Source organism: Eptesicus fuscus, chromosome 18, assembly GCF_027574615.1.
Source record: "Eptesicus fuscus isolate TK198812 chromosome 18, DD_ASM_mEF_20220401, whole genome shotgun sequence".
NCBI classification, from domain to species: domain Eukaryota; kingdom Metazoa; phylum Chordata; class Mammalia; order Chiroptera; family Vespertilionidae; genus Eptesicus; species Eptesicus fuscus.
This window is the reverse complement of record NC_072490.1, coordinates 24,105,749-24,132,935: the sequence shown is the minus strand read 5'-3', so window position 1 is coordinate 24,132,935 and position 27,187 is coordinate 24,105,749. Positions and strand designations below refer to the sequence as shown.

The 27,187-nt window shown below is 44.1% G+C and overlaps 1 protein-coding gene across 4 annotated transcripts in view; it reads left to right on the top strand.

Moving 5' to 3' along the window:
* OXNAD1 (oxidoreductase NAD binding domain containing 1) overlaps positions 1–23,034 on the top strand; it is a 41,990-nt gene extending 18,956 nt beyond the window's left edge. For 3 of the 4 annotated variants that reach the window (XM_054729913.1, XM_054729916.1, XM_054729914.1), the window contains exons 4-8: positions 6,764–6,870; positions 13,676–13,817; positions 20,448–20,690; positions 21,703–21,811; positions 22,483–23,034. In XM_054729913.1, the coding sequence (XP_054585888.1) occupies positions 6,764–6,870; positions 13,676–13,817; positions 20,448–20,690; positions 21,703–21,811; positions 22,483–22,637 (756 nt within the window). In that variant the 3' untranslated portion in view covers positions 22,638–23,034. The remainder of the gene's footprint in view (positions 1–6,763; positions 6,871–13,675; positions 13,818–20,447; positions 20,691–21,702; positions 21,812–22,482) is intronic. The other variant, XM_054729915.1, reaches the window with a different exon arrangement.
* Positions 23,035–27,187: the final 4,153 nt, after the last annotated feature.

Sequence of the window (27,187 nt, the reverse complement as noted above, 5' to 3'; positions counted from 1 at the left end):
AGGGGCTCACGGCCTCACCCGTACTCGGGACCCAGCCTTACCCGGATCCAGGGTCCCACGGCCTCACCCGGACCCAGGGTTCAGATTCGCCCGGACCCAGGGGCACATGGCCTCACCCGAACCCGGAATCCAGCTTCACCTGGACCCAGGGGCGCGTGGCCTCACCCAAACCCAGGGGCGTGAGGCCTCACCTAGACCCAGAGGCGTGTGACCACATCTGAGCCCAGAGGCTCGCAGGCTCGCCTGGACTCGGGTTTCAGCGGGGTTTCGTCTTCTTGATCCCAATTCCTGTTGGTCAATTCCCTCTCAGCAATTCCTTCGGTCATTTTCTCAGAGCTCCAGGGCGGCTGCCGCAGAACTCGTTGGGCGGCGGGCTCGGCAAGGCTCCGGTGTGCCCGGTGCCCGGCGGTGGACTGGTCCAGTGTCGCTGCGTCGGCCCTTGGGTCTGCAACGGTGGCCAGTCGCTGAGCGTGCGCACCTGGCCACTTCGGGGCATTGAGATTCTTGAAGGACTCGGAGGTCAGCAAGCACGGAGTCTCCCACCCCATGTCTCCCAGGGGCTCGTCTGTCCGTGCTCGGCAGCGAGTGGAGCCGTCCCCTCAGCCGGAGACCGCCGGGGGAACTGCGCCGAGCACGTTCCAGGCCGCCATTGTGTCGCCTGAGCCATAGTTCTTAAAGTGTGGACTTTGGGTCACCGGCATCAGCATCATCCTGCGTACCCCTCTCTTTTATTCTAGTTGTAGAGCATCTGCTCAGCCAGCCCCCCGGTCTTTCTGGCTGGTGTCTGCTCTGCTCTCCCGTCGTAGTCTCAATATTGTTGTGGTAGGCAACGATCAGGCTGCCGCCCTATGTCTCCATCTTGGTCCTCCTTTGTACAGTTAAGTCTTGATTGTTGTTGGTGTCACTGGGAGGAATTGTCCTCCAGGCCAATTGGTCGTGAGGACCCTCTTTGTCTATATAGGAAGAGTTGCTGTGCAGGAGACATGTTTGTGGGCCGGGTCTTGATGCAGCAATGCCTTGGCGCTCACTGAGTCTGCCTCTAGAATGCCTCCCTTATGCAAGTGATTGAAATCTGGTGTCATCTCCCACCAACCACTAGATGCCCTCGTTTCTGGGTCTCCAATGTAGTGTGGGTCAGCCACTACCTGAGGCACTCAGCAGGAAAAAGCTTCTGCTCAGCTTGGCTGGGGCGGAGCTACAGGGTGGAGCCTACAACCTTGGCTTCCTGTCAGCCCCGCCCTATGAGGCTCCTGCGTCTGTGTCCCTCTGTATTCCTTGCAAACACCTCTGAGAGAAACGCGCCCTGGAGTTTCGCCCACTGCCAAACAGTCCAGTCCCTCCCCTAATGAATCTGGACTCCCAGATTCTCGCCTGGAACTGGGTTTCAGTGTAGTTGGAACTGGGTCTCAGCACAGTCTGGCGTCCCAGTCTCCTTCCCAGCAGGGCCACCCAGTGGCGCAGGCAAAAGTCCGTCCTCTGCGCACCTTCCAGTGCGCGCGTCTGGAGCCGCCGCTTCTTGTGCCTCCGCCACCACAGCCCAAATTCATTCCCCCAGCGTGCGCCTGGCTTCCCAGGGTTTCGCCCGGAACTGGGGTTCAGTGCAGTCGGAACTGGGGTTCAGCACGGTCCTGAGCTTATGTCTCCTTCCCGCTAGGGCAGTTCAATGGCGCAGGCAACAGTCCGTCCTTTGCGCCCCTTCCCGTGCGCGCCTCTGGAGCTCTGCCTTCCCCCGCTCCTCTGTGCCTGCGCTCCACAGCCCAGATTCATTCCCCCAGCCTGCGCCTGGCTTCCCAGGGTTTCGCCCGGAACTGGCGCTCAGTGCAGTCGGAGCCGGCGCTTAGCGCACTCCGGAGCCTTTATCTCCTTCCTGCCAGTGAACGCCGGCCAGGCCGTCAGCCGCCCCTTCCTCTCCAGCTCCATCCTCCCCGCAGGCGCGCGTGCTCGTGTCTCCGCCAGTTTCTCCATACCTCAGGCTTTTACGGCTCCCCCGATTGTCCCCGTGGCCTTCTCCTTCCCCCCAGCTGTGGGCATTTCAGTCCGCCAGCTCTCCTGTGGTTCTGGACGATGTCCGTTCTGACCTCTAGTTGTGCCTTTGAAATTGTTGTGCCCGGCTGCAGGTTAGGTGTTTCACCTATGCCGCCATCTTGGTTTCTCCTTGTCTGTTGTATTTTGAGAAGCACCGAAGCACAGCGGTCAAGTGCCTGGATTCCAGTACCTGCTTTGCCACTTACTAGCTGTGAGACCTCACGTTTTTTCATATGTAAAATGGGGATAGTACTAACCCTTGCCTTCTATAGTTTCTGTGACGGTTGAATGAATTAATGTATGTAAAGTGCGTAGCACATGGTAAGCTCTGATTATAGGTGCTTGCTCCTAATGTTATTATTACAGGTGGAAGATCTGAGTGCTTGCATGTGTTCTCATGGAGAGGGGGAGAAAGGGGTGATGAATGAGAGAAGATACTTGCTCCACTGAAGGCTTGGGAAGGCAGAGAGATCAGCCCAGGTGGACAGGTCCGTGTTTGGTAGGAGCAAGGAGAATTCATTTGCCAGGATGTAGTATTGACAGACAGTTGGCAGAATTTTGTGCTCTTTCCTTGTCAGTAAATCTCTTAAGTAAAACCAGTATCTTTTCATCAGGTTCCTACTCATCAGAGTGGTCTTCTGCCTCTGTTGACTGATGGCTCTGGGCTTTGGTGTCCTCATGTGTAAAATGACATAGTATTTTTTGATGATGAGTAAGTTTTTCTTCAACTCTGAAATTCTCTGTGCCCTCTTTCGTTTCAGGTCATCACTAATCTTGGCTTTGTCTAAATTTTTAAGCCAATAAATGAATGGGAATGAACAGAGGAAGCCATTTAGGTTTCCCAAAGAAAGACCTATTTCCTGTACAGAGACTGTTGTAGCAGCAGTAACATCAAGATATCCTATATAAAACCAGCTTTTTAAAATCAGTATGATGGAATTTCCTTTTAGATGCTGACTTCGTCAAAGCCTTAAAAATGCGTGCTAGTAAAAGTTGGCAAATGCATTGTTATTTTATTGAACAGTAGAAGAGTCTAAATGTTATTTTATGGAAAACTTCATTTCCTGCCATGTGTTTTAACTTAGGGCATGGTTAGTTGAGGTTTCAGTTGCGAAATCTTTTGATCCGTTAAGTATGAGAACAAGTACAAATGTTAAAACATAAAGTTTCTCCATCATGTTTTACTTATTCAATCAAAGTAAAGGAAAAAATGGCACACAACAAGGGCCATGATTACAGATCTTAATCATGTGAGACTAGCTTCAGAATAAAATAAAGATGCGGCCTTCAAAAAGCTTTTGCTAATGTTTTTAATCCACTTGCTAGAAATCTTTATATAGTGTACAGTATTTGTATTAACGAAATAAAACAGTATTAAAAATCATGAATTGTACAAGATATTGTGTGTGACCACTTCTAGCAGTTGTGTCACATTGTGAGGACTAATGGCAACAGGTATATTAGTGTGTGAGTTACTACCAATAGGCATAAAGCATCTACATTAACATTGTTGGTCATAGGGACTATCCAAATGAAAATAGGACTTTTTCAATAGAAATTTAGCTTCTTTCCCTTCTTCACTGAATTTTGTATTTGGACATTGGCAAATGATTGGTGATTTCATTTCACATAGACGAGCATGTGATTGTGATTGTGAAGCATGCTCACATGTTTCAGTTGAAATTCTGTGTTCCTCTTTCTCCTCCAGCCAGTGATTATGAATGTTGGCTTTTCTGCCACCAGGTGACCCTTTGGGATGTATTTAAAGCTTACACATATCTAGCTCTGTTCATGAGTCTGACAGATGCCAGTTAAGCCGTTATAAATGAAACTAGAGGCCCAGTGCACAAAATTCATGCACGGGGGAGGGGGGAGGTTGTCCCCTCAGCTCAGCCTGCAACCTCTCCAATCCAGAACCCCTCGGGGGATGTCCGACTGCTGGTTTAGGCCCGATCCCGAGGATCAGGCCTAAACCTGCAGTCGGACATCCCTCTCACAATCCTGGACTGCTGCCTCCTAATCGCTCACTTGCCTGCCTGCCTGCCTGCCTGGTTGCCCCTAATTGCCCCCCCTGCCGGCCTGATCGCCCCTAACTGCTCCCCCACCCCCCGCTGGCCTGGTCGCCCCTAACTGCCCCCTGCTGCCAGCCAGATCACCCCCAACTGCCCCCTCCCTGCTGGGCTGGTTGCTCCTAACTGTGGCCCCCCCCCCCCCCCCGCCGGCCTGGTCACCCCTTACTGCCCCCCTCTGCCGACCTGGTTGCCCCTAACTGCACCCCCCTGCTGGCCTGGTTGCCCCCAACTGCCCCCCTCTGCCGACATGGTTGCCCCTAACTGCACCCCCATGCCGGCCTGGTCGTCCCCAACTGCCCCCCCTGCTGGCCTTGTCACCCCCAACTGCCCCCCTTACTGGCTTGGTGGCCCCACACAGCCTGCTGTTCAGTCGTTTGGTCGTCCCTCACTAAGCCCCCTGCCGGCCTGGTTGCCCCATGCAGCCTGCTTATTCAGTTGTTTGGTCGTCCCTCACTAACCCCCCTGCCGGCCTGGTCATAGGCAGCCATCTTATGAGGGTGTGATGGTCAATTTGCATATTACCTCTTTATTATTAGGATAATCTAGCTCTTGGCTTTGTTTCTAAATTATCATATTGAAGGAAAATAATGAATGTTTACAAAATAAACATTTCTTTTCTACAAACCTAAGAAAAATGAGAGTAATCTATATTTATAAAAGGCTAATATGCTAAATGTCTGACTGGTCGCTATGATGCGCACTGACCACCAGGAGGCAGATGCTCAATGCAGGAGCTGCCGAACTGCAGTGACTTGGCAGTGGCGGTTCTTGGGTGACACACCCCGAAACCAGAGAGGAGGGAGCCTGATTCCTTGCAGGGCTGAGCGATTCCACCTTTGGCTGTGGGTTATGCTGTTGCTGGATCACTGTCGGCCCCGAATCTGGTTTATTGCACACTTGCGTCTGCATCCACACTCTGTACGACAGCAACTTTGCAGAGTGCCCTCTTGCACTCCGGGACCCCTTGGGGGATGTTGGAGAGCCAATTTCGGCCCAATCCCCGCAGGCCAGGCCAAGGGACCCCACCTGTCGGAGGGACCCCGCTCACTCCAAGGGACTGCGGGAGGTTGGCTCCAGGGCATGTCTGGCTCTTCTCACCCAGTCCCGCCCTGCTGGCCACCTTCTAATTAATTTCCTTATGTACACAAATCCGTGCACCGGGTCACTAATAATGTAATAAAGGAGAACCCTCTGATGATTCTTACTGTCTTTGTAGTAAGATATTTAAAATCGACTGTGTGGCAAACAGAAGATTCCTGTTCTGTTGAGGAGACCTGCCTTCCCTGACTTCTATGGTTTTGAACATGAATCTAGATTTTCTGTAGTGTTTCCCCCCCCATCTAACATTTTTTTTTTTAAGCAACAAAAGGCTCCCAAACTTCCAACTTCCGTTCTAGTAGCCAATTTTAAGTGACTTTAAGTTAGAGTTTCCATTTATTCTCCAAATATTTATTGAATCTTACTGTGTGTTAGGCCTGGGAAGCTGGTATAGATGGAAATTCTACCCAGTATCTGATCTCAGAAGGCATGTGGTCTGTGTGAAAGACTTGTTCCTGAGTATTTATAATTACATCAATATGGGCTAAGTATGATAATAAAGGCAGATCATTTTATGGGTAGAGTTGAGAGGATGGAGGGAAGAGGAAGAGGTCTGGAAGGTGGGGTAAGAGGTTGATAGACAGGACTGAGAGCGTGTGCCACATGCCGAATGACCTAGGCAGCATTGGGGAGGTAGACAAGTGTCAGGTGCCTTTGAGGACCAGCATGCTGTCCAGTTTGGCTGGTAAACCAGTAGCCCAGGGATCCAAGAGGAGCTTAAGCTGGTATGAGTTACAAAGGCCTTTAGCATTCTTTTATATTTGTAGTTGAGTGTTAGAGAGCTCTTGAAGGTTTTTGAGCTGGAAAGTAACTCGGGTCAGAACACTAGGAATATTCATCTGTTTTGTAGTTACTTTTAATTTCTGGAATTTGTATGTCATGGACTTCTTGCAGGTTCAGAACAAACACAGGTTCATAGCTAACTTGGGTCTCACTTTGCGTAGGTCGTACTTACAGACCTACGCCAGGTGGGTGGCTTACAGGGCTCCATTCCCTGAGCAAGTCTCAAGGTGCCCAGCCTGGTGCATGGCACGTGCTAGACTCACAACAAATAAACACTTGCTTATTAAACAGTCCCTTCAAGAGATGATTTTTGTATGCAGAATAAAATTCAATTAGTATTTTTAAAATGTTTTTTATTGTTTATTTAGAGGGAGATGAAGGGAGAGGGATAGAGAGAGAGAAACATCAATGAGAGAGGAACATCATCGATTGCTGCCTCCTGCACACACTCCACCCTACTGGGGATCTAGCCCACCACCTGGGGCATGTGCCCTGACTGGGAATTGAACCAGCGACATCTTAATTCCTGGGTCAGTGCTCAATAGCTGAGGCACACTGGCAGGGCTCAATTAGTATTTTAACAAGTCTCTCAAAAAGAAGATAATTAAAATTTGTTCTCCTGGTGGTAGGCAGCATTTTAAAGCAAAGCATGTTTTACCTTGTTTTGCAATTTTAAGAAACCACATCTTTGTAGATTTTGAAAAAACCCGAGTTACCAGAAAGCCACAGTTTGTTCCTCACATTGTGTACGCACTAACCTTAGCCAGTTCATCTTTTGACTCAAGGTCGTGACGGCAGCTAAGGTGTGTGGAACAGCCAATGAGTCACCCTCCGTGAAGAGGCTCCGCCTGCTTGTTGCTGATCAAGACTTTTCCTTTAAAGCCGGCCAGTGGTGAGTGGCTTTTCTGTTTGTTTCTAGGGGTTGTGTGTGTTCAAGAAGATGCCACCAGAGAGAAGGGCTTGTTTTTCTTTCTGGAAAGGACGTCTATGCCCTGCTGTTTCTCCTGAGGGGTAGGAATCTAGACCACCTCCATTCAAGGTGAGCCCTCCTTAACACGGAGAACCAGGTTTCTTTCCTAGCCTCAGAGCTTGCCTCGGTTTTGAGCCCAGACCCTCTCAGTCATATATGAAAATTTCTGTCTTGAGTTTTTCTTATTGAAACAAAGCAGCTAATTCTGGTCCACGAGCCTGGCAACAGTGATAATTCTGTCTGTAAGATGGTTGCTAGTAAAATGCACTGAAGTAATCCAACCTTGAGTTATGTGTTGCTGGGGATTGATGTTTTCAAAAATTAGTGTTCCTTACGTCAAATTCAGAGGAAACAGCAGTCTGGAAAGAAGAATGACCGGTATGTCACAGAGCTGACCACCCTCTCAACCAAGTTCCTGCATCACTCTTATCTCGTCTGGGTTGAGTTTATTATCAGTGCTGAATTTATTATCAGGAGCCCCAGGCAGGCCTAGCACACACCACACTCATGGGCTCTGAGGACTAGTCAGTATGCTGACAGGGTAACAGCCCAGCTGTCCCGTCTCGTCCCACTCCCTGCGAATGGCCTTACGAGCTGCAACTCACGTTGAATTGTAAATAAAGCAACTTGTGTTTCCTTAGGAAAGGTGTGTTTGGGTGTATGTTTCCTTTATTTAAATAAAGCATTCACTTCTAAATGAATTTCTGGCATGTCAGTGTGGTCGCATTTCTTAGGAGTCACTTGACTAATTTTGGCAGTCCATCTGGAAATGTGGTTTTGTTAGAAGGAGGATGTGTGATAATAGCAAGTGTGATAATAGCAAGAGTTAGCAGTCTTGTGTTAATAGTTTGCCTTTGAATTTAGAACTAGAAAACAAGATGCTGATTGCAATAATTTGCGTTTGTGAAGCAATTTACTGCAATCTTTGCACATGTTCAGTGATACATATTAAATGCATTTGGGCTGTTTTAGGGGGAGGTGGGCAACATTTTTACCCTTCAAAAGTAGTTTAGCAGTTATTACATTGGAAAATGGAAACTTTAATTGTAACGATCTGTCTTTCCACATTTCCCTTCTGGGGAAGTGTTTGTGTCCTGTGCACAGCATTGTCTCTGGGCCTTCAGCTCTGAATTGTGCCAAGACTGTCCCCAGTCCCCTGATTAGAAAAACCCCATGCGTTGGTTTATAACGCTGCTACCATGGTGTGCCTGCAAGTGTATTAGCACTTGCAAACTGTGGTTACCTGACGAGAAAATGTCATCATTCTCCAGTGATATATATAGAAATAGGTTCCATTGTGATCTCAAGATAAAATTATTGAGGGTTGGTGTTATATATCCCATATCAGTGAATGGATTTAGTCAGGTTACTGATGTTAGGACTGGTGTTAGTAACTGGCTGATAGATTCTGGCTTCGGAGGGCAGGTATGGAGGTGGTCATCTCTGGCTGGTTAGCGATGATCCTTTCCTTGCCAAGTGTCACTCAGCACTCATTCCTGGCACCTGGATCCTCCTCTTTTGAAAGATTGCTCCCTTAGCACTAGCGGATGGCATGGCTGTAGGGGCTGTGAGTCCCTTTGACTTCATGGAGACAGCATGGCCATTTGCTTAGGTTGGCAGTGTCCACTCCTTCAGTGCTGTCGCTGGGATGGCTTGTGCTCTAGGCTCTCATAGAGCATCATCTCGGTGGTAACCTCCATGGAGAACCTCCTTGTCCTTTGGAGAAGAGGGCAAGGTTAGGGAGAGAGCGGGTGTGGATGTGGCTGCCTTGCAGTTTGTGCAGTTAGGGTTTTCAGAGTGGAATGCTGTTTAGAGATAAAGGAGAGGGTTGCTGTTGGGCTTATCTTTGGGGTGGGAGATTTCTGAATTCCTGACCTCCTTTGATATCTATCAAACTCTGAGAGGCTCCAGTGCTCTGGAGCTTTGAGCACTGAGATACCTGTGCCATAGACCAAAGATTGGCCTCCAGGGCTCTTCCCATGCTGCACTGTGTTCTTACTGGGCCCTCAGAGGGGGCTGGTTCTAAGAAGTCAAGTAATCCAACCCAGAGAGAAAGGCCAAAAGAGGAAACTGCTGCAAAACCACTTTTCACATGAGCAGGGCTACACCTTTTGGATCCACCACTCCCCCCAAACCTAACCACTCCCCCCAAACAGATTTTTAAAAAATAAAAGTGGCTTTATCAGCATTTTCCTGATTAAAATTAGGATCTCATATGTTAGAGCTGAGAAGGAATCTATACTAAGTACAGTGCTTCCAGACAGATCTCAGATGATGAGCATTTTCTCTCTCTGCCAAGCAGATTTTGTCATAGCTCATTTAATTGTATTTATTTGTTAACTTTCCTATCATTAGGGGTTTATTGAGGGCAGGAACCAAGACATCCTTGCATCTGGACATCCACTGTGAACCATACTGTGGTAGGCAGGTTCCGTCTGCAGTGTTTGCGCAAGGAAGGGTGAGGGGCTCTGAGGACTGTTGCTGAGGACAGAGTAAAGCACTGTCACGTAGCCATGGTTTGCATGCTTGGTGTGTGCCGGGCACTGGGACTGCAGCTGGCCAGGACAGGGCTCCCTGGACAGTTGGATGTGGATATGTGTGGCTCGTTACGGAATCGGGCTCTTTCTCTCAGTTCTTCGTATCCTCACGCATCTGGAGGTGTGGTAGGTGGAGGCGCAGTAAGTGCCTCATCTCAGCTCCAAGAGTGCTAATCGTGCAAAGGGATTACTGTGTGTATGTGTTTAAGACACTTTCTTGGACAGATGTTTTATTAAATATGAATTGTGCGTATTTTCTTAAATCCATTCAGATGAGGTTTTTATGTCATTTGAATTCTTCTGCAGCATTTAATGGAGTCCTTTTTTCTAAAGGTGTCAATGTCATTCCAGAGTTTCTAGAGAAGAGGGATATCCCGTCATTCACCTGAGAATGGTCTTTAGCAACATCAAGCAGCAGAGGGCGCTATAATTCAGGCGATGAAGCCGCAAAAGTAGCTCATTGATGTATTTATTTTTTTTAAAACATGGAAGCTGTGGAGATGCTATATACCTTCTCTGAGAAAGCATATAGCATCTGTGTTATCTATAGTTTTTAAAAATTGCATCTTGCCTGAAATGAAAGGGAAATTAAGGTATTCAAGGGAAATGGTCAAATATAGGCAAAAGTAGGCTAGGGACCTTTTCTGGAGTACTTCCAGTCCAGAACTGGTTTTTAAAGACTACAAAAAATGACCGGATATTTAAGGTCATAGAGCAAAAGAGAACATCTTTTAAGGTCACAGATCAAATCAGTAGAGAACATTGTGTGCTTTTTGTGTAAGTCTACTGGTAGGAAAACAGCTGGGGAAAATGATTCTATTGCTCTGTGATGGCTGAGAAACATCAAGATTGGATGTTTACATTTCCTAGACATGCAGATGAGAATCTTTTGTGGACCCAGATTCCAATAAATTTTTCTTTTCTTGATATGTGACTAGGTTTGTTGCATTTCGTAGACCCCGCCCAAAAAGGGTTTCTGTGGCATAGAATTACTGAAGGCTCGAAACTTTCAGGAGTCATAGCCTATAGGAGTGTGGTCAGCAGAAAAGAAAGAAACATGAGATTTCCACAGCTTAGAAGGCCACATCAACCTGTTTAGTTTGTCAAATACCAGTGAAAGAGTTTCCGTTGCTTTTTTTTTTTCTTTTCACCTTTAAAATTGTTTGAGATACACTTCACAAATCATAAAACTCACCCACTTTAAAGTATAAAATCTAGCCACTTAAAATGGTTTTTAGTATATTCACAGAATTGTAAAACCATTGGCACAATCAAATTTAGAACATTCTCATCATTCCAAAAAGAAGCCCTATGCCAGTTATCATTGACTCCCATCCTCCTTAGACAACTACTGTCTACATTGTGTATATATGGATTTGCCTATTCTGGATATTTCATATCAGTGGAATTATGCAATATGTGTTTTTTTCTATGATTGGTTTCTTTCACTTACTATATAATTTCCAGTGTTCATCTATGTTGTAGCAGGTATCATTACTTCATTCCATTGTATGGTTATAACCTATTTTGTTTATATATTCATCAGTTGATGAACATTTAGATTGTTTTCATTTTTAGGCTATTATCAACAATGCTACTATGAATATTCATGTGCATGTTTTGAGTGGACATATGTTTTCATTTCTCTTGGATATATACCTAGGAGTGGAATTGTTGGTATGATGGTAACTCAAACATTTTCAGGCATTGCCAAACTGTTTTCCAAAGTGGCTGTGCCGTTTGGCAGTCCTACCAATTTCTCTAGATCAGTGATGGGCAACCTTTTGAGCTTGGTGTGTCAGACTTCGCCAAAAAACTGAGCATAACTCGGGTAGTGTGTCACTTTGAGGAAAAAACTAACTCCAAGACTCTAGTCGCAAATGTTTCATCCTCAGGAGCAGCAAATGTTTCATCCTCGGCATGCGGCCGCGTGTCATCAGAAATGGCTACGCGTGTCAGTGCTGACACGCGTGTCATAGGTTCGCCATCACTGCTCTAGATCCTCACTAATGTATAAGGCTTCCAATTTCCTCACTAACACTTGCTCTTGTCTGTTAGATTAGCCATCCATCCCAGTGAGTGTGAAGAGATAGTTCATTGTAATTTTGATTTGCATTTCCGTAATAACTTAAAATGTTCATATGTTTATTAGTCATTTTATATATCTTCTTTGGAGAAATGTTCATACAAATCCTTTGCCCATTTTTTTATTTGAGTTGTCTTTTTTTATTGAGTTATAAGAATTATTTACATATTCTGTATATAAATCCCTTATCAGATGTATGACTTAAAAATATTTTTTCCTATTCTGTCAGTTGTCTTTTAATTTTCTTGATGGGATCATTTATAGCACAATGTTTTTAATTTTGATGTGGTCTAATTCCTCTTTTTTTTTCTTTGACCTTTGTATTTTGGTGTCTAGGTAACTGTTGTCATGAAGAGTTACTCCTGTGTCAGTCTTCTAAGAGTTTATAATTTTAACTCTTACATTTAAGTCTATGAGCCATTTTGAGTTAACTTTTGTATATAGTGTGAAGTAGGGATCAAACTTTGTTCTTTTTATATGTGGATATTCACTTGTCCCAGCACCATTTATTGAAAGGCTATTCTTTTGCCTTCGAATTGTGTTGGTACCCTTGTTGAAAATTAACTGACCATAAACTTAAGCATTTATTTCTGGACTCTCAGTCCTTTTTCATTGATCTATATGCCTGTTCTTATGCCAGTATTACAGTGTCTTCATTACTGTAGCTTTAATAGTAAGTTTTGATGATTCTGGGTTTCTTGAATTTCCATATTAATTTTATGGTCAACTTATCAATTTCTGCAAAGAAACCAGCTGGGTTTTGATAGGTGATGCATTGAATCTGGAGATCAGTTTGGGGAGTATTGCTATCTTAACATATAAAGTCTCAATCCATGAACATGAGATGTTTTTCCATTTATTTAGATCTTTGATTTTTTTTCAACAAGGTTTGGTGGTTTTCATTATACAAGTCTTGTGCTTCTTTTGTTAAATTTATTCCTAATTATTTATTCTTTTTTATTCTATTACAAATATAATTATTTTTCTTAAATTCACATTTAGATTGTTCATTGCTGGTTTATAGAAATACAATTGATTTTGTTATTGATCTTGTATCCTGCAACCTTATTTGACTTGTTACTTAGTTTTATTATCTTCATAGTAAATTCTTAGGAGTTTCTATATACAACATCATGTCATCTGCAACTTCTTTCTCTTTCTCTCCTGTCTGGATGCTTTTTATTTAATTTTCTTGTTTAATTGCCTTGGTTAGAACCTCTAGTACAATGTTAACTAGAAGTGATGGGAGCAGATACCCAGGTCTTATTTCCGTTCTTGGTGAGGTGGGGGGGGGGGGGCAGACTTTCAGCCTTTCACCATTAAATATGGTGTTAGCTATGGATATTTTGTAGCTGCCTTTTATGAGGCTGAGTAAGTTCCCATTTATTCCTAGTTTGTTGAATATTTTTATTACCTAAGGATGTTGAATTTTTTCAAATGCCTTTTCTGCATCTGTTGAGACTCCTTTATTAAGTGGTGTATTTCATTGGTTGATTTTCAGATGTAAACCAACCTTGTTTCCTGGAATTTTTGTGTCTGTATTCACAAGGAATATTGATCTATAGTTTCCTTCCATGTGATACTTTTCTCTGGTTTTGGTATCATGGTAATAGTAACATTGGCCTCATAGAATGAGTTGGGAAGTGGTCTTTTCTTATTTTTTTGGAAGAGTTTGCAAAAGATTTGTATTAATTATTCTTTAAATTCTTGGTAGAATTCATGAGTGATACCACCAGAACCTATCCTTTTCTTTGTGGGAAGTTTTAAAATTAGTCATTCAATTCATTTGTTATGGGTCTGTTCAGATTTTCTGTTTATTTTTTTAGTCTAATTTGGTAGTTTTGTGTCTTTCTGGGAATGTGACTGTTTTATCTAAGTTATCTAATTTTAGGTTAAATAGTTGTTCATAGAATTCCTTTGTAATCTTTTGTTTTTGTAAGGTTGGCAGTGATGTCCCATCTTTCATTCTTGAATTTAGTAATTTTATATTTTCTTGTTTCTTGTTTTTTTCTTAGTCTAGCTAAAAGTTTGTCAGTTTTGTTTACCTTGCTGCCCACTTTTTAAATTGCTTCAACAGTAATAACTTATTTTCCTTTCCTTTTAGGATTGATTTCTTTATCCCAGGAGTCTCTGTGGTTGGTGGGTTCTCAATATGCTCCAGCCCCCGACTGCTGGAACAAGAGAGAGTAATAGAATTGGCAGTGAAATACACGAATCACCCTCCTGCTGTCTGGATTCACAATCAGGTGAGCAGATCTCTGTTTAAACCTGCAGATTAGGGCATCTCTGCCTCCCAGTTTGTGTTCAGCTCACTTAATCTAAAACCAGGTTTGTGTGAGGAGGGAACATGCTCACAAAGAGCTCCTTTGCATCCAGAATTCAGGCTCCAAAAGGCCAAGGAAGCAGAGTCTTTTTGGTGCATTAAAGATGACTCGACGATACTTTGGGATCTGGATATATCTTTTGAGACACCAAACAGTATTTAGTTGAATACTACCATAGGAGTAAAGCATTTTGCTTTATATGTAAGGTTGTGAAAATTAGCTCTTTGTATGTCTTGTAAATATTAAATCTACACATCACATTATTTTGTTCTAATCATCCTAAATAAAGGGAATTAAACTACCATTCTGTCATCATTTGGAGGGAACATGGTCCCTGATCACATACTGCTCAGGCCCAGAGCTGAGCGCTGCTAAATCTGTGGGGTCAGTGCCTCTCCATGGCAGGCTCTAGAGGGCTCGTCACACGGGGTTCTGAGAGGGAATCCACGTTGGCTGCTAATAACTCGTGCTTCCTCACGGGACTCAAACACAGCCCTACATAAGCGGCATGTTCATTCCCTGCTAGAAGTCTGATAACAAGAAGGGGCTCAAGCAGGTCAGCAGGTCAGTTATTAGTCTTCTTAGGTTTTGACCCTTGTGCTTTTTTTTTTTTTTTTTAATATATTTTATTGATTTTTTACAGAGAGGAAGGGAGAGGGATAGAGAGCTAGAAACATCGATGAGAGAGAAACATAGACCAGCTGCCTCCTGCACACCCCCCACCGGGGATGTGCCCGCAACCAATGTACATGCCCTTGACCGGAATCGAACCTGGGACCTTTCAGTCCGCAGACCGACGCTCTATCCACTGAGCCAAACCGGTTTTGACCCTTGTGCTTTTTTTACTGCCATCACCTTCACTTCTCGAGTGTGCCTACTTTATTTACCAACAACCCTTCCCATCCCAGGCATTCTCTTAATCCCCTTTACCAAAAAGGAATGTACCAGTACAAATATTGTATATATTTTTTAAATTTATATCAAAGGGCAAAGGAACTTGAATAAAACAGTTTTGAAAAAGATAACTAAAATGGGAGGAATCATATTACTCAAATTTAAGATTAAAATAAAGCTACAGTAATCAAAACAGTGTGCTATTGGTATAGGGATAGACACACAGCTCAATGGAACAGAATAGAGTTCAGAAATAGACTGATATTCATATGGCCACTTAGTTTTTTTTCATTGATTTTTATTTTTAGAGAGAGTGGAAGAGAGAGAGGAGAGAGAGAGAGAGAAAGAGAAACAGAAACATCGATGTAAAAGACACATCAATTGGTTGCCTCCCACACGTGCCCCCATCGGGACTGAGAATCGAACCTGCAACCCAGGTACATGCCCTTGATTGGGAATGAAACACACAATTGTTGGTGCACGGGCTGACACTCTAACCACTGAGCAATGCCAGCCAGGGCTGGCCACTTGATTTTTTAATTTAATTTAATTTTTATTTTTTTAAATATTTTTTTTATTGATTTCAGAGAGGAAGGGAGAGGGAGAGAGAGAAAGAAACATCAATGATGAGAAAGAATCATTGATTGGCTGCCTCCTGCACACCCCCTACTGGGGATCAAGCCCTCAACCCAGGCATGTGCCCTTGACTGGAATTGAACCTGGGACCTTTCAGTTCGCAGCCCCATGCTCTATCCACTGAGCCAAACCAGCTAGGGCTGGCCACTTGATTTTTGACAAAGGTGTTAAAGAAATTCAATGGAGAAAGAATAACCTTTTCAACAAATAGTGTTGGAACAATTGCCTATTCATACCCAAAAAAAGAACCTCTCATACTTTTTATTCAAGATTAAATCAAAATAGGTTCTAGATCTAAGTATAAAACATGCAACTATATGTTTTAGAAGAAAGTATAGGAAATATTCAGAATTTGAGGGTGGGCAAAGATTTCTTAGACATGACACCAAAAGCAAGATCCATAAAAGTTTGATAGATAGACGTAATCAAAATTTAAAACTTTTTAATGCAAAAGACACTATTTACAATTTTTTACAAATAAGCTGAAAACTAGGAGAAAGTGTTTGCAATTTAGATATCCAGCAAAGGACTTGTATCCAGAATTTGTAAAGAACTCTCAAAAATCAGCCAAAACAACAAGCATAATTTCAAAATGGTCAAAGGATTGAAGAGACACTTTGTTTTAATAAAGGATATAAGGATGGCAAATAAGCAATGGAAAGATGTTTAACATGTCTAAACATTAATTATTAGGGAAATGCAGAGTAAAACCATAGTAGTGGGCTATCTCTTCAGATCTATTAGAATGACTCAAATGGAAAATATTGATAATGCCAAGTGCTGACAAGGTTGTGGAGCAACAGTAACTATTATATTGCTCACAGGAATGCAAAGTTCTACAGCCATTCTGGAAAGCATTTTGGCAGTTTTGTACGAAATTAAATACTCATTTAACCTAGGACCCAGCAATACCAATACTAGAGCTATGAAGGCTCTGTTCATATAAAAGCCTGTACATGAATGCTTATAGCAGTTCTGTTCACAATTGTCAACAGCTAGAAACACCCCAAATGACCCACAGTAGGTGAGTGGATAAGCACACTGTGATGCTGTATTGTTATTCAGCAGTAAAGGCAGAGGAACTGTTTACTGATGGCACACAACAAATTGGGCGAATCTCAGAGGCATTGTGGTGAGTGAAAGAAGCCAGTCTCAAAGGTTATGTACTGTATAATCCCATTTATGTCACATTCTGGAAAACACAAATACGACGACAGAAAACAGATCAGTAGTTGACAAGGGTGAGGGGTGGGGAAGGGGGTGAGCATAAAAGGACAGCACAAGGGAGTGTTTTGGGCTTGAGGGAGCTGTTTTAGATCTTGATTCTGGTGGTAGTTACACAGTTCTGTGTATGTATTAAAATTCATAGAACTGTGCACCAAAAAAAAATTCACTGTAAAATAATTTAAACAATAAAGGATTTTTAAATCTGTGGGGGCATAAAAGTAAGTGGCCTTCCTATGGTTTACATGTCCGTTTGTCTGTTCACAGTAACCCCTAGCTGCTCGCCTTAGCATTTCCATTGTAAACGGATCCTGCCACATTTGCTCTGTCCTGAGTCCTCCCTTCGGTGTGACCTCAACTGCATCATTCCTTTATAGATTCTCTATCCATTACTATCTCCAGGCTACATCCTGAGTTTCTATAATATGCTGCAGGAGATGTGGGGGTGGGGGGGGGGCGGCAACAAGGTGTTCACGTACCCCGCACTCACTGTTAAAATGAGCCTAGCCATCCCGGCCCCTAGTGCCAGGAGCCCCTCCAGTTGTCAGCCTCCCACATGACCTGACCTGGTGCTGGTCCATAACTCCCCGCTTGGTTTCATGCCTCATTGGCATTTCAATGAAGAAACTTATTCTTAGAGGCTATAGAAAATCTCCGAGTGGCATTGCTTGAATGCACATCCTAATTGTAGTGCTTGTTCCACTCTGCCCAGTGGGAGCTGCAAACGGCCTTTATGAAGTCAGATTTTTCTTGGAACCAGTCTCAGGTGCCTATATCCCTCCTGAGAATTTGTCTTATTAAGCTATTCAAGTGGACAATGGAGGCACGTGAGTGTCTGGGTGGCAGCAGGCTGCTCTGTTGGGACATGGAATAAAGGGCCATAAATGTCTTCCTTTATTTTATCTGCTTTGGCTCAAACTCCTGGCAGGGTAAAGGGTTCTAGACAGCTATTGTGTGTCTGCTCCCGGAGCTGTGGAAGAGTTGTTTGCTTCACAAGTAGAAAATCTATACCCAGATTAGATACATTGCTATGTAATTGAAGGTAATATCCTTTTACTCACTTCCAAATTGTGCTGTACAGACTGCGAGTCTTGTGCTCATGCTACCCTGGCAGTTTTTATTGATCAACAAAAGACAAAGATGGCTTTGATTCTTTCCAGATGCTAGCAAATTAGAAGATAGATCTCCTGAAGATTATTTTGTCACTAAAGAGACAAAGTCTTCTTGAGTATTATCTTTCCCTGGGGCACGGTTTCTTGGCAACTTTAGGGTTGAAAATACTGTGGTTTCTAAAAACAATAACCTGAAGGCTTTGTTTGTTGTCATTACTAAGCATGCTGGAGATGACCACTGGAGGAAATTATTTCTTAGTCTCTTTTACTCTTAGAGTCTTAGAGATAAAGAGATAAGTGTACAGGCAAACAAGAGGGGGAAGCACGGTGCAGAGAGATTAAGTTCATTGTCATTGTTAGGCAGACACTCTTGTACCATAAATTCTGTTTTCAAGACTGGAAAGGAAGGAGTATTTTAAAGCACTTTGGTAGCCAGTCTAGTGACTCTTATATTTTAGTTACTACTTACAGAATGCCCCCTTGCTGTTAATGCCTTTTGTCAAAAATGGAAACCACTTATCGTCCTCATGTAAAACTCTCCTACGTATTTAAAGTAGTTCAAGTGTGTGTTTTTTCCCCTCAGAATTTCCATTCATTTAATACTTCTCTACCAAGGGACCTTCTTTGTGAAATTCAAATAATTTTTCATTTTTTTCTTAGTTATTTCTTTAACTTGTAGAGCCCCAAATTAAATGGATGTCAGAAAGGATTGCCTGTCATGCATGGTGCCAAGGTGTGAGTGCTCAAGGTTTGGTCTTCAGAAAGCATGTGGTACATTATTACTTCTGAGGAGGGAGTTCATTTAGTTGATTTATGTCAGGAGCATGTAATGGAACACACCTAGTCTCTCAATACAAATTTCTTAGTTTTAGGTTCTGTTTCTTAGTGACAGGAAAGAAGGAAGCTGGCACCCCCGGGCTTTTTCTCAGCCGCAGTGACCCCCAGCATCCTCTTCTGTGGAGCTTAATTCCAACAGGGAGTTTCCCCCAGTGTGTCATGTAATGCCCCCCACAGCCCTGAGGGTGAGCAGGCCCACTGCTGGGACCCATTTTCCAGATGTGGCCACAGAGGCTCAGAGAAGTAAAGGGACTGGCTGGATTGCAAAGGGGCTGTGATTAAGTCTTCTGACTCCTAAGTTACTGCGTCTTCCTCTAAACTAGGTGTTCCCAACCCTGTCAGGTCCAATGGCCCCTTTCTAGAACTACCCTGAAATGAAATCCAAAGTTAATGTAATCAACATCATTTTTTTAACATACTTCTCCAAGTGTGATACGAAGGAGAAATAAAGGAAAGTGATTCATAACCAAAGACTCTGTATTTCAGTATGTAAATGCTTGGACATATTTAGAGCTAGGAAATAGAATGAAGTCGTCAGACAGCTATCCCTCAATGTAGAATCACATGAATACACTGTCTCCAAGTGCAGGTATGCAGGTTGTATGTTGACAGGACCACACACATGTTACCAACTGCGATGCAGTTTTCCAGAACAGTGAATGAACATGCTTAGTAACGTTCTGCACACAACAAAGTACAGTCTACATGGTGGTTAGATGCTCAAAAACTCAGACTATGTTAGATCCGTGCGGAAAATAAAAATCTTCTAGTTCTTTTTGTAGAATGAGTTAGAGTCTAGTCTCAGGTCATTAGAGACCCGTTTTCACCTATGCTGTATGGCCCACGGGCCATTCGGAAGTCTGCTGGGCAGTCCTGCGCATTGCAGGTAATGGTGTGCTACTAAACCGGTGCTCTGAGGAAGAAAGCGCTGATTTGTAGCCTTTGCTGATTTCTGTGCTGTAAACACTCCCCAGGGCTGATCTCACACTACCAGTAGGTACTCACTCACAGAATTCCTGCGCATTCTACCATGGCTTAGGAGGTGCCAGCACCAGAACACGCTAGCTGCACAGGACGTTAGCACCTCTTGCCCTGCCCTAAGTGCCAGTTGGGTTCTCCAAATCATTGTGACAATGGAGATGTCACTACAAGTCTCCAAAACACCCCCCTCAGAGCAGTCTCGCCTCTGGAGAACCAGGGTATTCAGCTCTGAGTCTGGTGTGACTTCATGGAGCAGTAGGTGCTTTATGTGGGGGTGTGTGGTACTCACTCTATGGTGTGAAGCCTCAGGCTTCCTGGTCTCACTGCTCCGGGGAGAAAGGAACAGTCTGAACAGTACTACAGTGGTGGCCACTGGCCTCAGTCTGTGGAGCAGGCCTGGCTGTGCCCTTCTGGCGACTAGAAGGAAGCCCCCAGTGCCCACACTTCTCAGCGCCAGTGAGTCCAGGGCAGTGACACTTGCCCATCTGGCCTCTCAGCTCCATGGCTTTGATCAGAACAGGAGTGCCACTTAGAAAAGGAAACTCATACTTCAGAGGTGTCCCCTGTGCCTCTTTTCACAACCCAGGCCCTCACCTACGTAGTTAACAAATGGCAGAGTTATTCAAGCGAGTCTCCTTTTTCAATAGTGGAGCAGCTGTGAGTATAGGTCCCAAAGGCAGAGGAGCAAATTGCCTATGTCATGGACAAGTGGAATCAATTCACAGGGCCCTGGGAAACTTGAGAGCAAGCTGTAAAAATAGTCCTAAATACTGACAGACACACGGAGGTAGACACAGTTTCCTAAGGAAGAACATTAGGTTTTAGACCTGTGCTACTAAGGACTCAGGATCTTTCCTTTCCTGCCTAGTGCGCACTTGACTCTGAAGTGGCCGTGAGAGTGGGAGGAGAGTTCTTCTTTGACCCTCAGCCTGCGGACGCCTCTAGGAACCTCGTATTGATTGCCGGAGGAGTCGGAATTAACCCTCTGCTTTCCATCCTGCGGCACGCGGCCGATCTCCACAGAGAACGGGCAAACCAAGGAAGTGGATATGAGATAGGGACAATAAGACTTTTCTACAGCGCAAAAAACACCAGCGAACTCCTGTTTAAGGTAAGGGGGAATGTATGTTCCATAGCTTTCTGGGAGCAGACCTGTCATGGTAATAATTGTCCACGGAACTTGCCTCTCTCAGTTATGTTTTTTCTGCAGCAGTTCAAACAAAAGGCCTGACAAATTTATTTTTTAATCCTCACCCGAGGATATTTTTCCATTGATTTTTAGAGAGAGTGGAAGAGAGAGGGAAAGACAGAGAAATATCTATGTGAGAGAAACACATTGATTGGTTGCCTCCTGCACGAGTCCTAACTGAGGTACTTGCCCTTGACCGAAATCTAACCCGGGACCCTTCAGTCTGCAGGCCTACGCTCTATCCACTGACACAAACTGGTTAGGTTGGTCTGACAAATCTTAATCTGATCTTCAAATGAGAATTGGCCAACACATCTTACCGGGACAATTACAACAGCTGGTGTTGAGGAGGCTCCCAGGGGCGTGATGGGATACGGGCAGGTCCGGTGGGCTTGCATTTGGAGGTGGGTGGACAGAAAAGTCGCCATGGACCTGTGACTGTAAAGAGTCAGGAGAAGCACAAGTGGGCTCCTGTGTTACAAGAGGAGGTGAGAAGTGTGTGCTTGGGACCCAGCTGGGTACATGAAACCCCCATCAGCTGCATCTGTGGAAACTAAGTACATTTGATGGAGAAGGCTTTCACCGGATTGCTTTGCAGCTGCAAGGATGAACAAAAGAACAGTAACAGTTAAAAAGACAGAACTGTGGTCAGTGAAACTGCTGCTTAATTGCCCAGGCTTGAGAAAAAGGAAAAAGAATAAACTCCCGGAGAGTTTGTAATATGCTTGTTAGCATATTCAGATTTCAATTAAAGCCGAATAGCCTCAGTACTCTGAGAGCTCTGGCCTGCTCGGCTGCAAACAATATCTCCGTAAGTAGAGAGCAAGAGCACAGACGTGTGCTGAATGGGAGGCGAGGTTCGGCGTCAGTGGTTGTGCACATCTGTTTTGATTTTTTAAAATTGTAGTGTGACCAAATATGTTTGACATTCCAGAAAAATATCCTCGATTTAGTAAATGAATTTCCTGAGAAGATTGCATGCAGTTTGCATGTTACAAAGCAGACTACACCAATCAGTGCAGAACTCAAGCCATACATCACGGGTGAGTCCCCTAAAGATGTTTTGACTGTCTCCCCATAGTTATGTGGCGGACATGCCAGTTGGTTGAGTGTAGATGCTTTATTGTTTGGACTTGTTGGCTGGGAATGTCACTACCTGGGGAATAGAGAGGTGATTCATCATGGAAAAATAAGGAGAGATTAAGTTGGATTTATTTATTATATACTGTGTTCCTACGGCCCGTATTAAAAATTTATTCTCCACATTTTTTTAGGGGACCTTTGCATCATCACTGTAGCATGCATGCAAAGAATTTATATTCCAGCCTCGGCTGAACCCATGCCATTTGCCATTAATGGTAATTTAAATTACTTGTGGTTTCCCCTGCCTGGAAGGATTTTTCACAAAACAGTTTCTTTACTGCTAAAGGCACTTTTGAATCTCTCCCAAAGAGCAGTAAGTTCACTGCCCGTGTCTGAGAGCGCATTGCGATTGGCTTCCCACTTTACTTGCCGTAAGTTTAGGAAACCAGAGATGCACTTTGCTGGGGCCTGGCCCAGGTGCCAGCAGGAGCCATCGTGTGAATGACTCAAGCCTGGACTCACTAAGCTCCAGTTACTGAAAATAAACACTGTTGCTGCGTTGTGGTTAGTCCTTCTCCTTTCAATACAAACATGTCTGGCTTAATTTGGTGTTTATTCTGTTTCTTGGTAGAAGGAAGAATAACGGAGAAGGAGATAAGAGAGCACATTTCAAGAGAGACTTTGTTCTACATTTGTGGCCCACCTCCAATGACAGACTTTTTCTCCAAGCAACTAGAAAACAGCCATGTTCCCAAAGAACACATCTGCTTTGAGAAGTGGTGGTAGGAAGCAGGCAAAGGTAGAAAGGAGAGGGTTGTGGATTTACCCGGGACATGATTCGAGGTAAGATGAAGTTACCTCTACTCCGTCTTCTTTCCTTAAGGCTGTGGGCAGAGTGACCTGCTGGACAAGAAAAGAAAAACCAGCTGACAAGACTTAAATGATCAACTTTTGGCAAAGACTTCATTGAACTATTTTTTACTGTATTGACTTTCTTTTATTAGTAACTGTTTGATTATCTCATGATGTACCTTGAATTGATTTTCTTTCCCCTGAGGGAAAAAGAAGACATATACTTACATTTAATCATAAGAAAATGAGGTTTTGTGTGTGAAATGCAGGCTATCTTTAAATTATTTGACAGCAGCCTATATATCTTATATTCAATAAACTTATAATTTAAACACATTCTTAATACTGTTTCTCTGAAAATCCTTTATACTCAATGTCTTAGGTGACCTTACCATGGCCTGCAGCCCTGCTTCCTCAGACCATCCAAGCGGGTTTGGAAACAGAATATTGTTAGGGAAACTGCTTTAAGGAATTGAATAGCCAGCAGATTTGCTTAATGTGAATGAATATCCGAAGTCTGTATCCTGACTGATTGTTAGTTTCTTCTCAAATGAAACCCTTTCTGTGTTAAGTGTCCTGGCTGCCTGACTTAGCGCTGCGTGTAGAGGCGGCTTCTTGCTGGGGACAAAGGCCTTGGGGACCACTGTGTTCCATGTGGAATCTGCCTTCATTGGCCGGGCTGGCTGGCTGTAGTCATGTGCTTAGGATTGATTAGGGGGTATAGAGCCGTTTCCAAATCCCGCTTCTCTGCCTTTTATTTCATCCCTTTGCCAGGGCCGTCTCTGGCAGCAGCAGCTCCTCAACACATACTTGTTGAGTGACTGAAAGAAGCAACTCACATCTGACTCCTCACTAAGGCCAGGTGGGGAGGCAGTCCCAGGACAGGGAGAGGGAGAGGGAATGGTGCAGCCTCGTTCCAAGGCCGCCCTGGTGAAACTGCTAGAAAGCAGACGGTGGTTCTTATCCTTGTTTAGATTTTTTAAAATCCAGAAGAAATCCATGGGCCGGGGCCAGGCCACCCTTTCTGAGACAAGCAGTCTCGGGCCAAGGCTGCCTGCTGGGAGAGCGCTGAGGACACGGAGTCTGGGAAGGACAGCTCAGTGCAGGGAAACCCAGGAGCTGCAGCCGAGAGAGTCCGTGCCTGAGCTGATGGAAAGCAGGTGCCCTCTCCTCTCTGGCTGCAGCCTCCCAGGGACCAAGGGCTGAAACAGCCGTGATTTACGGGCTGACTATGGCTGGCATCACCAGTCTAGTCTCCACCCTGTTTTGAATTTTGTCAAGTTTTAAGCAGAGATCATTTGTCAACTATTTCCTTTTTCCCCCCCAATTACAGTTGACACTCAATATTATTTTATGTTAGTTTCAGGCATACAGCACAGTGGTGAGACATTTATATAATATACAAAGTAATCCCTCCAGGCAGTCTAGTACCCACCTGGCACCATGCATGGTTATTACAATATTATTGACTGTATTCCCTGTGCTGCACTTCCTAGCCCGTGACTCTTTTGTAACTGCCAATTTGCACTTCTTAATCCCCTCACCCTTTTCCCCCAGCCCCGCTCCCATCTGGCAACCATCAGTTTGTTCTCTGTATTTATGCGTCTGTTTCTGTTTTGTTTGTTCATTTATTTTGTTTTTTAGATTCCACATATAAGTGCAACATATGGTATTTGTCTTTATCTGACTTATTTCATTTAGCATAATGCCCTCTAGGTTCAATGCCAGATATGAATTCGGTGGGAGGAGAGGGGCCATTGACCCGATAGGAATATTAACATCCATCAAGACAGAGATCGTCGGCATTTCAGAGATGAAGGGAATGTGAGAAGCTCTGACCACTGTAAGGATTCCTGACTCAGCTAACCCCAAAGTGTCCAGGCCGAGGGCTGGGCTTTAGGGCTGAGGACCCGAGAGCACAGCAGCATAGCACAATGAGATGCAGGGACGTGGGAGCAGCAAGGGGCTCTTCTGCCAACTGGCAACGGCATCTGGCAGGGAGGAGACGCGAGGTATGGAGGAAGTGGCTCCCCAGGCCCTTCTGTGTTGGGAGCGGAGGTGCAGGGTGAGCATCTTCGTGTAGCGTGGGAGGAGTGCCACCCACTGCCTCCGTCCACGCAACACCACAGCCTGTGCGCCTGCTGTTGTCATAGAGCGAGGGCCACCTGTCCTGGAGATCCCCGCTCTGCCCACCACCCTGCCAGTGACTCACCGTCACCATCTGTAAACCGCTGAGATGGGCCAGGTCGTGACCTTCGCACGGACTGCGGTTCCTTCCAGCTCTGTCATTTCTGGTGCTGAGAGCTGAACAGTATTTCTGGTCTGCTGGCCAAGAATGTCCTGTTGCCCTTGCCTACCAGGCTAGTCAAGATCTCTTTGGTACTCACACCGAGCTAACTCCAGCAGGGAATTATGTGGTGCCTGGGAATGTAGACTGGAGAGAGCCCTCGAGCCAGACTGCCTGGGTTCAAATCTCAGCTATGCCACTGACTAGGGAGATGACCTTGAGCAAGTCACTGAACTGCATCAGCCTGATCCATCCAGTATAAAGTTCTCTACCAACCTTTCACCTAATTATTTTAGTAGCTGTTGATCATTGACTATACCTACCATTTCATTAAGGATTAATTGTCCTATTCTATCATTTTCTTGCATTTATTCCCCGTGATTGTTCTATAAAGAACTTACCCTCATTCACTTTGCCCTGAAATGAGTATGAACAGGAAAGACAAGATCAATGCTTGATTCTTTCTCTTTAAGTCAATTAGCCTGCGATGAGTTGGTGCCCTAGCAACCTCCAAAGATAACTAGATTTTTTAAAGTATCATTATGGTATGAATTCATGGCTTTTTTGTTTTGTTTTGTTTTCATCCCTTGAAGTCCATTTTTGATAATTCAACTTGTTTCAGGCTTCCTCTGCTGTGTTAGTGATCTACACTAAGTTGTGGGAGCTGATGGGGGTTGTGCCTCTTAGAGTTGCAAAAAGTGCTCTAATAAGCAGGAAGGGGGAAAGGAAGCTGCGTGTGGGTGAGGCAGCCACATGAAGGAAGTGTGTCAAGGAAGAGTGACTGGTCAGCTGTGACGCGCTGCAGATGTGACAGGGAGATGAGTTCTGATGAGTTTGGTTTAGCAACTGGAAGGTCACTGGTGATCTTGACAAGATGGATGTCAAGAGTGAACACATTGGGGTGGGTTTAAGAGGGACTGGGAGGAAATAAATGGTAATGAGTAAATATAGGTTATACTTTCAAATAATTTTACTATGAAGGGGAGGAAAAAATGGGATGGTAGGTAGAAAAAGAAGTGGTGTTAAGAGAACTTCATTTCTTTCATTCATTTTTAAAAATTTGTTTTGTTTTTAAAACTATTTTTGAAATAATTTTAGATTTATAGAAGACTTGCAAAGAGAGAACAGGGTTCCCACCCATATACCCTTCACCCAGCTTTCTTAAATGTCAACATCTTACGTAACCCTGGTATATTTATGAATACTAAGAAATGAACAGTACAGTTAAAATTGATGCAATACTATGAACTGAACCAGTTTTTTTTTGTTTTTGTTTTTGTTTTTAAAGATGAGAGTGGTAATCAACTGATTGTATGAAAAACTGTGAAAGAGGCATTTAGTGAGACTCCAGTTGGGGAGGAGAGGACTTCGGCTGGAGGATGATAAACCTATGAATGGCCATCTATCGAGCATCTTCGATGCGCAGTCACTGTGGTAGAAATTGAAGGTAGGAAAGGATAAGACAAAGGTTATCTCGAGGAGCAAGTTAAATACTTTGGGGAACTATTTTTTCCTGAAGCTGCAAAGTGATAAAAGCTATCTTCTCTGAAGAAGTATATTGAATACTGAGAACATTTCAACACAATTGAAAGTAAAAAACTCTCTTGGGAAAATACGTAGTTTTGCAACGATCACTAGTTGAAAGGGAAGCTGAGGAAGATGGATGTCCGGGCGAGCCATTGAGGGCTGGCGTCCTACGAGCCGCAGGTGGGAGGGGCGGTGGGAAAGGCTGTTCTTATGCTCTGGAGACAGTGCTCGGGAGATTGTTATTATGGGATGCAGAGCTGCAGGTGTGTATACATGTGTGTAAGTACACATATGTGTGTGCATGTAGTGATTGTCAAATGGTACCCAATGTCATGGGCCTCTGCCTGAGGTTTTTTTTTATTTATTTCTCTTTTTGAATGGAAAACAGCAATTTCCTTTATTCCTGGATATTGCAGATGATCATATGCTGATAACTTAACCCGAGAGCTGTTATTTCATTTTATTTTAAATGAAACTCAAAGGAGTATACTGTTCTCATCTTAGAGAAATAGTGAGATTATTACTCTTTCCTAATATGCGCATACTCAGCGAGCGTGGTGATGACATATAAAGATACCTCCTAACCCACCGTCAAATCAAGGCATGCATTTCAAAGCGGGTTGTGCTCAGGAACGCAGACTTTCCTAGTTGTGGAGAGACATCTTGATCA